General features: G+C 39.3%; 1 protein-coding gene across 1 annotated transcript; it reads right to left on the bottom strand.

Annotated features, from left to right (window-relative positions):
- Window positions 1–3145: 3145 nt before the first annotated feature.
- LOC122571748 lies at window positions 3146–9282 on the bottom strand. Its single transcript, XM_043735835.1, has 8 exons — window positions 8537–9282; window positions 5427–5637; window positions 4864–5116; window positions 4595–4690; window positions 4006–4161; window positions 3782–3935; window positions 3628–3721; window positions 3146–3574 (listed from the first exon to the last, which is right to left on the bottom strand). The coding sequence occupies exons 1-8, from the start codon at window positions 9280–9282 to the stop codon at window positions 3146–3148; spliced, it is 2139 nt and encodes a 712-aa protein (XP_043591770.1).
- Between the last annotated feature and the right edge of the window lie 1820 nt (window positions 9283–11102).

Below are 11102 nucleotides of genomic sequence, written 5' to 3'. Positions count from 1 at the left end.
CGTTATCGAACCCAGGATCATTGTCATTAGCGTCTCGAGTATCTAATTACCACGGTTACTTGTCGATATCTGTAACAATCATATTTGCTCTAGTCAATATCTTCTCTATTGCATAACGACAATGTCTGTTTACAACGAAGATTTCTTTCACGCCCTTAACCCCAGCTCTAATCATAACGCTTCTCCGACATATATATATTGTCAAATATATAATTTTTGTTAACTCTGTTAATTCAGTGTTAATCTCAACTAACCACCTCTGTCATCTTAACAGACACAGATAATTTACGCCTCCCGCTGACGCGCTTTCCTCGCGATCGCGTCTCTCCGCGAACGATCGTAACAAATTCAGTGACAGAAAATCATTTGTGTATAAACTATTTGGAAATATAATTGTTCATATTATTCTCATAATAATCTCATAATAAGTTTTCATTTTTATGCTGTTTGCTTCTATCAACTTTTGGTTGAATATCATTTGTTATTTTGATATACAGCATAGCCTCAATTATACATTGCGTACATACATCATCCGAACGTTCTATCATCAGAATGTTGTAGAATTCTCTATAATGTATCGTACATACCTATATACCAATATACGTATATAGTTCATGTAGTATTTGTTTCCCCCAATCAAAATTGTCGACGACGATAACTGTCAAAATAAAATCCCGCTACATTTCAGTACGGTATTTACGTTCGAAAAGTTTCAAACAATAATGACGTCTGGACAAAAACGTTTTAGTGTGATAATTGAGAAAAAATATGAAATTCTTCAGATGTTAGAAAGAGGTGAGTCTGAAAGCACCCTAGCAACAAAGTACGTTATGGAACTATCCTCCGTGCGCTATCTGCACAGAGAGATAATATTAAAACATATGTCGAGAAAAACACAGTGATTGCTAGCCGATCCACAAAACGTTTATTGTGGTCACCGATAACGGATATAGAAAGAGTTCTTTACCACTGGTGCATGCGATGTAGGGAAAGAAAAATAAAATATACAGGAGTAGATATAAAGAGAAAAGCTCTAGAATTTAATGAAAAATTAAAAGGAAATCCTAATTTTAAAGCCAGTAAACTTTGGTACCTATATTTTAGAGAAAGTTACGGTTTTACTCTTGAGGGTGTCAGGGGATATTATCCAACCCCAACTGAAACTGCAGGGGATGACTTCAAAACTCATTTTAATAAACTTCTGCGATGGAACTGGGTCAAACCGAAGAACGTTTACAATATCGATTACACAGCAATGATGTGGGAAGCAGTACCAGTAAAGAGTTCGATTTTTAGCCATGCGAAATCGATAGGAAACCGAAAAATGTGCGAAAATCACGTTACTGCACTTTTTTGTGCAAATGCTACCGGATGTTACAAGTTACCGGTACTAATAATCGGCAGTATTGCGGAAACTCAAAGTTTATGCAATTTCAATACAGATGCCTTCTCAGTTATCTACAGAGCAAATACTAATGCCTGGATGGACAGTACCATTTTCAATGAATGGTTTGAAAAATATTTCGTAGAATCAGTTAAAGAAAGACAGCTGAAGAAGGGGCGCAGAGAGAAAATTTTGTTATTGCTAGATAATGCTAGGTCGCTTCACAATTTCAGGGATCTAAATAAAAAAATGAATTCGTTAAAGTTATAAGTTTTCCACTTGATGCACCACCAATGATACAACCAATGAATGGAATAATGGCCTGCTTCAAGCGAATCTACTGGAAAGAAATGATGGTAACATTAATGCTATTACCTCTCCGGAATGTGAAGGTAGCAGTGATAGACACCTATGAAAAATTATCCATGTGGGATTTTTGCCGCATGGTACATGAAGTTTGGTTACGTGTCAACAATGCAATACTGATAAGAGCGTGAGCCGAACTTTACAAGCGTGAAAGCATGCCGTTTGAGAGATACTTAGAAATAGTAACAAAAGATGTAGATGAAACACTTTCATTCCTGCATACCATACCTGGATGTGAACAGTGCGATAAAACCAGTATGATCAACCGGTTTCAAATTGAAAACATACGTGATATAGTCATGAAGATATGTACCGACGAAGTTCTTCGAGATTTTCAAAATGATACTCTGAAACAAGTGAACATAGGTACTGCCGACGATGAAGCTGGGCCTTCTCATTCGAAGATTCCAAGAATGAGCTAACACGGTTTGAAGCACAAAATGAATGTCACTCGGAGGAATTGCTTATATTAAGACGTGTATATTAAAAAATATGTTACGCAATATAATATGATATAGCTATAAGAAAATTGTGGAGTACGTACAATTTTATGTAGCGTTCAATTGCTTGCATGCTTGATTTGTAGTATATGACACTCAGTACAGAAAAAGCTGTTGCTCTATTATTCAAACACATTTATCATTATTAGTTCCGATAATCAAAATTCTACTATATATGGAAGTCAAGGAAAGAAGCACAATGGTATTCTTGTATTTACGTTCACTTTGAACTTTATACTTTCAATTTGGAAAATTAGAGATAAAGTAATTGTTAAATTAAATGTTTATAAGGAATATAGAGATGTTTCGATAAATGTATTAAACAAATATATTGCCACACACACAAAAAAAAATGATGATGAACTTAAAATCTCATTTAAATAATGACTTTCAGAAGAAACATTATGCATGCAACATTATGCAACTTACTGCACGAAGCCCGGAACTTAGTCCAGTTTTCCTCTTTTTTCATCATCAGCTTGATCAGGTTGTTATCATGATCCCAGTATCAGTAGCCTGTACTTCCTTCCTGATCGTCCTTCGGTGCACGTTAAAAATACCATGTCCGGTCAGGATCTGGATAGTAAAGTGATCGATGTACCTCTTGTGTCTCCTCAATGCAGACGTCCGCCACCGGTCTCTTCGTCCAGTTGTCACTGCGATAGTCACGCCAGTCCTTCTTCCATTTATACTCCATGCGCTCCTCCACTGCCTTGATCCGTTCATGAAAGACCGAGGCTGAATCTTCTCTTGAACGGATATCGTATCGTGACTGCAGATATTCTTTTTTAATTCGATACTTCTCGACCCGGAACTCGACTGTATAGTAAATGGGCAAAGTGCCCGTAAGCACGCACAGTGCTGCGTGGGACACTATGCGGTACGCCGTAGATGATCATATCAGTGCTGCCCTTTGCGCCCTCTTAAGAGTATTTCTATCCTTCTTCCTTTCTACCGCCTTTGCGCATGCAGGCGCCGCATAAGGCACCACCGACTCCCAGACTTCATAATAAAGTTTCTTCGCATAACCGGCGGGATTGTTAATATTGAGCAGCAACGATCTCAATGCTCTAATAAGAGCATCGGCTTTACCGCACATTTTTTCCAAATGAGCCCCGAACCTTCTGCAGTTCTCGGCACACCACCGCACGATCACGCTCAACGCCGTACCTAATTTATAATTCGCCTCTTCCTGCGTGGCAACGTCGAGAATCACTGCCAAGTAGTCGGCAAAAGCAACGACATTCATCTTAGGAATCGCCTTTAACTCATTCAGTAGACCGTCGTACACCAGATTCCACAGCAGCGGTTCAAGTATCGATCTCTGAGCGACACCCGCGTACACATTTCGCCTTACAGTCCTCCTGTCCTCCTTACTTCAATCTTTCTGTTCTCGAGATAGTTCTCGAGGAGCGTCAATAATTTCCTTGGCATCCCTCTAGATTCTGCTTCTTCCAAGATCTTGTCCCAACTGAAAGTGTTAAACGCGTTCTTCGCGTCCACCACAGCTAACACACATTTCTTATCCTACCTTTTGGACCAGTCAGTAAGGTCCACTACTCGGCGCAGGGCGTTCACCGTACTCGTTCTTCTTCTGAACCCATACTGATCTTCGTGGAATGGATCCAGCCCCAGGTTTTCCTCGATCAGGTTCTTAAACGTGTGCTCACAGACTTTACGAAGTACTAGAAGTACGCTGATCGGTCAGAAAGACGATGTTAACGTGGTATCTCTGCCCGGTTTAGGTATGAGTACCATTCTCGCTATCTTTCACTTCGGCAGAATCTTGCCCGTGTCTTTCACAGCATTCAACACTCTCAACAATTTCTCCGCTCTCTTCTCCACCAACACCTTGACCGCCGTCCCTGGTATACTGTCCACACCAACTGCCTTGTTCGGATTTATTTTGCTCTAGGCATCAATCAGGTCTTCCTCTGTGATCCCGTAGTCATCACTTGCTTCCTCTCCACTGTTGCGATTTCTCGACGTACCTTGCCTTCACCCCATTGGCCTCATCAGGAAGAGCTCGTCAACTATAGATCGGACCTTGTCCACGTGGAGGCAGTCCGTCCTGACTTTCAGGGCCATCCTCGACAGAACAGCCCTATACGGCCTCCCCCAAGGGTCCATATCCAGCGTCACACAGAATATTTCCAGCATATTTCTTTCTTCGTTTCGATCGTCCTCGCCAGCTTCCTCTTATTAGTTCTATATACTTCACTCAATTGAGTCGCGTTATTCGTACCCCTAATCCTGGCCCTCTAAGCTCTCCTCCCGCCCTTCATCGTCTCTTTCCTTAACTAACTTATTTCCTCGCTCCACTAGTAATTACAGCTCTTTTTACCCATCGGCGAGTACACCTTTTTAAGTTTAGAGGCGCACGTCGTTTCCAGAGTAGTCTGTAAACGATCCCCATGCGCCTCCTTGTCGCCCGTATTATCTACAAATAAGTTCTCATAGTTATCGTCGAATGTTAAAACAAATTTATCCATACCGGCGTCCCTAGTCGAATAATCTTAAAATTCTCGGCGTTATATCTCGTCTTTTTAATCCTAAAATTATGCAGGACGTATCTGTGGTCCGATGCCGACTAGATCTTCGGCAACTTCCCACCTGCATAATTCTTAGCCAATCCTTTGTTCGTACTGATGATGTCGAGGAAGCTCTTCCTTCCGTTCTTGCAGAATGTGTGATCCTCCTTCACCCTGATCGGAATGGTCCTGTTCTTCGTGAACATGTTCAGGAAGCTGGTTCCCCTGCTGTAATTCACATGCCCTCCCCATGCGGTGGACTTTAAGTTAATATCTCCGGCGATCATTATTGCTGGGTGACTCCTCTTGGTCGCCTGAATCAATGTTTCCAACTTCTGGAGTAGATATTAAATTGTTCCATATTCACATTGGGGGAGCAATAACCCCCAATGCAAAACACATTGTCAACGGTGACTCCTATGATTCCTTCCCAAGGTGGTCTCGTCTGGTTGTTTCCCATTGAAGATAGTCACTCACAACGACGCATCGCCCTTGTCGTCGTTGTACCCGTAGTCTGCTGCCTATAAAGCTCTGAAATGAACACGAAGTCGACAACGGCTTCGCAGGCATACTGGTACATTAGCTCTTGTGCCAGTCTGCACCTATTTAGGTTGATAATAAATATTTTTACCTTAACGTACGTACGTTTCCCCTCCTTCTATCTTTCACGGCAGGGTATGCCAGGAATATCTGGTGATGTGTCTCAGGTTGCTCCTGTTCTTTCGCGCAAATAGCGCAACTCGGCTTTTTGGTGCACTGATTAATGGTGTGATCCCTATCCCCACACTTTCTGCATAGCTTCTTACCAGGACTCACCACCGTACACCTGGCAACGTTATGCCCCAGAATATGGCATCTGAAGCATCAAATACGTTGGGCAAGACCCTAGCCGTCGCTATTTTCAGTTCAGTCTTTATCCTGATCGACGGCCTGTCTCTAGGTACGGTACTCGCAGCCAGCACTACAACCGCCTGGTGTGTTCCTCATGGTGTCATTCTCAATTCTCTTTGAATTTTATACCTTCAATTTGATAAAATAGAATTAAAGTAATTGTTAAATTAAATGTTTATAGGGAATATCGAGATGGATCGATTAATGTATTAATGATGATGATGACCTTAAAATCCTATTTAAAAAATGTCTTTCAGAAATAATATTATCTACCACTGCGTGTGCCATTCCAAATAGCATAAGTTTGTCCTACGCAGTTTTTTCATACAACCATTAATAACGAAGATATTTAGGTGTTCCGCTTTATATATCCCACTCTGTATATCAACGGATATTTATCAGAGCGAGTACCTACCGGTTGATACGTGAATAATCTGTGCAAAACTTGAATTGAAATTAAAGTTATATTTATATAATTATATAATGTAGAAATAAATACATATATACAAATGGGCTTCTTTTTCTCTGTCTTCTTTCTTGCATTCAGTTTATTCGACCAGTCGCGGGGAGACGCGATCGCGAGAAAGCACGTCAGCGGAAGTCGTAAATTCCCGTTACGGTTAGAATAATCGACGCCACGAACAGATCGATCCCCTTATTTCTGTTAGGATAATAGAGGTGGTTGAGTTGGTATAATATTGCGGTTAACAGGTTATAATATATATATATATTTCCAACAACTTTTTACAGTAAATAGTTACGCCGTTATGTAAGGTACAAGTGTAGTAGACAAATGATTGACGTTGACTGTTCTCAGATTAAAGAATCAGTGTAGAGATGCTGACTGATCTATGTAGATATGTTCACTGTATTGTCGTTGTACGATAAGTGTTGAGAGCTTGACTGAACTGTAGTCGTATAGCCAGACCGAGATGTTATTTTTTTTTATTGTTTGTTTTTAATTTTACAATTTGTCCAGTGGGACATTAGGTAAAATGTTGTAGCATATGTTGAATAACATGTGGATGGTTACACCCAGCGGAGTACCATCTTCGTGTTTTTGGGTTATATCCTTTGTGAGATCAGCTGGGTGTTTCCTTTTTAGTCTTCTTTCTATGCTTGTGTTGATCGTTTCCGTAGCCAGCCGGCTTGGGTGTGTTGTTATTCTTTCTCTGTACCTTTCCGCGCAGCTGGTAATCTCCTCCTTGACCCTTGGTATTCCCAGGTCCTTCCGAATATCCTCGTTTCTAACGTACCATGGGGCGTTTACTATTATTCTAAGAATTTTTGCTTGTAATGTCTCTATTTTGTTTATATGGCTCTTTGCTGCTGTCCCCCGTAGTGGTATTCCGTATGTTCAGATTGGTTTTATAATTGTTTTATATAGTTTTAGTTTATTTTCTATGCTTAGTTTGGATTTTCGACTTGTTAGCCAATGTGTTTGTCTCCTTGTTGTTTGTATTTTGTCTATTATTGATTTAATATGTTGTTTCCATGTGAGTTGTGTATCTATGTGGAGTCCTAGGTATTTGACTTGTTTGTGTTATGTGCATGCCGTTCAGTAGGATGTTTGGAGCGTCTGTTTTCACAATGTGAATGTAATATGGCTGCATTTGTTGGGGTCTGCTTTTATTTGTTTAGCTTGCAGCCACTTTTCTATTTTTCTGATGTGTTCTTGTAGTAATGTGACTGCTGTTTCTGGGTTAGTGTGCCTGACTAGTACAGCTGTATCGTCCGCGAATGTCAGTATTTTGCTATTGGTAGTTGTTGGTATGTTGGCCGTGTATAATGTGTATAGTATTGATGCTAGGATGCTTCCTTGCGGAACCCCAGGCTTGATGTCTTTAACTTCAGAGTATGTGTCCTCGATTTTTATTACGAAGGTTCTGCTGCTTAAGTAGGATTTTATTAATTGGTATATTTGCTCCGGGAATTGTTTTCTGATTGTTTGTAGCAGACTTTCGTGGTTTATTTTGTCAAATGCTTTCTCGATGTCCATATAGAGGGCTGTACAGTATTGTTTGTTTTCTAACGCTAGTACTATTTCATTGATGAGCCTGTGCATTTGCTCTATCGTGGAGTGTTTGTTTCTGAATCCAAATTGGTGATCTGGTATTAATTTTTCCTTCTCTATTGTTTGTTTTAGGCGGACGTATATTATTTTTTCTAGGATTTTTGAAAACACAGGAAGTATCGATATTGGTCTGTAAGATGCTGCTTGGTGTGAGTCTTTGCCTGGTTTAGGTAGCATTATGATCTGTGCTAGTTTCCATAGTTTAGGATAGTATTGAATTCTTAGTATTGCATTGTATATTATTGTCATAAGTCGTATCGCTTTTGGAGGAAGGTTTTTCAAGATTTTATCATTGATTAGGTAGATTCCAGGTGCTTTATTGTTTTTTGTTTTTTCGATTGTGTTTCTAATTTCTTGTGCTGTTGTTTTAGGTATGGTGTATTGCTTGTCAGTTGAGGTACTAGTGGTTGGCGCATCTTCGTCCGTATGACAATTGAAGTTGCTGTTGTTGATATTATTTGGTGTAAATGTGTTGCATAGGTGCTTGGAAAATTCTTCAGCTTGCTCTTCGTTGCTTCTTGCCCATGTGTTATCTGCTTTTCTGATTGCTAGGGCTAGTTTAATTGGCAGCTTTATTTTCTTCGTGGCTTTCCATAGGGAGTAGTTGGAGTTCTCGTGTGCAGAGAGTGTCTCTATGAACTTTATGAACTCGCTATTATTGTGCTCTTTTATTTTGTTTTTTATTTCCTTTGCAAGTTTGTTTAGGTGTTTTTTGTTTTCTCGTGATATATGTTTTTGCCATTTTGCTTTCGCTTTTCTTTTTTCTCTAATTTTTTCAAGGATGTCTGACGGAATTATTTTTGTTTGTCTTTTGGTTGCTTCAGGTATGGTGGTTGCCCATGCTGATTCTTGAATAGTTTCTGTAAATGTTGTTACTGCCTGTTCAATGTGTTCGGGTGTTTTTAATGGGATGTTGCAGTTGATCTTACTCTCGATTATTTCATTAAATGATTGCCATTTGGTGGTTTTGTTGCATAGTATATCTGGATTGTTATAAATTATTGGTTTGTTTCTGTATGTAATTATTATGGGTGTATGATCGGAACTAAGCTCTAGACTGGGTGCAATTTTTAGCTTATTTACGTTTAGTCCCTTTGTAACTGCAAAATCGAGTAGGTCAGGTATTTTGCTCATTTCTGTCGACCAGTATGTCGGTCTTCCTGTGGATAATATATTGAGGTTATTGTTTCTAATGTAGTTTTCCAGGGTTCTTCCTCGAGGTGAAGTAATTCTTGTTCCCCATAGTGTGTGCTTTGAGTTATAGTCTCCCGCTGTAATAAACTTGTCACCTAAATGTTGAAAGTACTCTTTCCACATTTGTGTTGTAATTTTGTGTCGCGGCGGTACATATACTGCTGACAACTGAAAATGATTGCTGCTAGTTTGTACTGTAACGGTGGTTGCTTGGATATATTCCTTACTGACTTGGCTGTGTAGGTGGTGTTTTATGTCGTTTCTTATTATCACTGCGGTCTCTCCGTGTGCTTTTCCTGAGGGGTGTTTGGTATCATATATAGTGTAGTACGGTATTTTCATGTAGCTTTTTGTAGTGAAGTGTGTTTCTGAAACAAGTAGTATGTCGATATTGTTGTTGTACGGGAATGTTTTAGTTTCTAGGGCCCTATGATGTAGGCCGTTTGAGTTCCAGGCAGCTATTTTTAGCGTGTCCATTTTTATTTTTTGCTTAACATGTTTGTAAGTAATTGAAGCATGACCGTGATCTGTTGTGTTTGTTGCCTGAGAACTGCATTTTGCTCGCTTATCATTTTTGCTAGCATTTCGGTGTTATTGATGGATTGCTTGAGCAGTTCCTTGATTTCTGTAGCGTCATTGTTACTATTGCTCTGGTTTTGGTTGTCTATGTGCGCTGATTGGTTGGTTACTTGCGCGTAGCTTCGCCTACCAAAGGTGTTGGAGTTGTTGTGATTATTGTTCGTAGCGTGATGTACATTTTGGGGACTGATGTCTGCTATCAATGTTGTGTCACTATCTGTTATATTTTGTTGTAGTTTGTGGTTATTAATTGATCTATTGTAAAGTGATGGAAACAATTTACGTTGTAATTGTTTCCTGATTTCACATCCTTTATAGCTGTCCGGGTGTTTTTCGTTACAGTTGTAGCATCTAACTTCTTCAATTTTGCTGAGTATGGGCAGTGTTTTGTTAAGTGGTTTTTTGCACATTTAATGCATGCTGGGCTTCTGTTGCAATAATTTTTTGTGTGGCCATATTGTTAGCACCGCATGCATTTTGGTATATCTTTTTTGTAGCGTGGTGGTTCCACTGTTACTATTGTGTTTAATATTTTTTTGATTTCATATATTTCTTTATTGTTGTTTCTGGGTTCCAGCTCAATTAAGAAAAGTGGTAGTGGTTGCTTCGTGTCATATGTAGTTATGTTGTTTATTGATCTTGTTTGATGACCAATTTTTGCTAGTTCGTCGGTTAATTTTTTTTGTATTGCGTTTAGGGTGCAAGCCTCTTATAACTATCTTGTAGCTCCTTTCCGTTTTGAGCTGATACGTGTGGTACACAGCATTTTTTTCTTTTAACGCTTTTGTCACCTTTCTATAGACTCCAGGCGTGTTAGTTTGGATCTTTACTTGATCTAGTTTAGTTTGTTTAATTATATAATTATCTTTCCCGACTATATTATTTAGAAGTTCAATAAGCGGGTCTAACATAATTTTCTTCTTTTCCACATAGATACACAACTCACATGGAAACAACATATTAAATCAATAATAGACAAAATACAAACAACAAGGAGACAAATGCATTGGCTATCAAGTCGGAAATCTAACCTAAGCATAGAAAATAAGTTAATAATATACAAAACAATCATAAAACCAATCTGGACATACGGAATACCACTATGGGGGATAGCAGCAATGCGCCATATAAACAAAATAGAGACATTACAAGCAAAAATTTTTAGAACAATAGTTAACGCCCCATGGTTCGTTAGAAATGAGGACATTCGAAAGGACCTGGAAATACCAACGGTCAAGGAGTAGATCAGCAGATTCGCGGAAAAATACAGAGAAAGAACAGCAACACACCCGAACCGGCTGGCTGCCGAAACGATCAACACAACAAGCATAGAAAGAAGATTGAAAAGGAAACACCCAGCAGATCTCACAAAGGATATAATCTAACTGTTGAGGTTATTAGATGTATAATGAGAGAGACGCGTGGATAAATTATAAGGTAGAAAATATATTTGAAATACGGAAGTGAAAAAGATACAAAAGTTGAAATAATAATATGAGCTGGTCCAGATCCGCACGCTAGCAGTGTTACTCTATAACTGAAAAACCCTGAAGCCAACGTCGCCTTTCGACTGTTTATGGCCT

This window comes from Bombus pyrosoma, linkage group LG10 (assembly GCF_014825855.1).
Source record: "Bombus pyrosoma isolate SC7728 linkage group LG10, ASM1482585v1, whole genome shotgun sequence".
NCBI classification, from domain to species: domain Eukaryota; kingdom Metazoa; phylum Arthropoda; class Insecta; order Hymenoptera; family Apidae; genus Bombus; species Bombus pyrosoma.
This window is presented reverse-complemented; position numbering and strand designations above follow the sequence as displayed.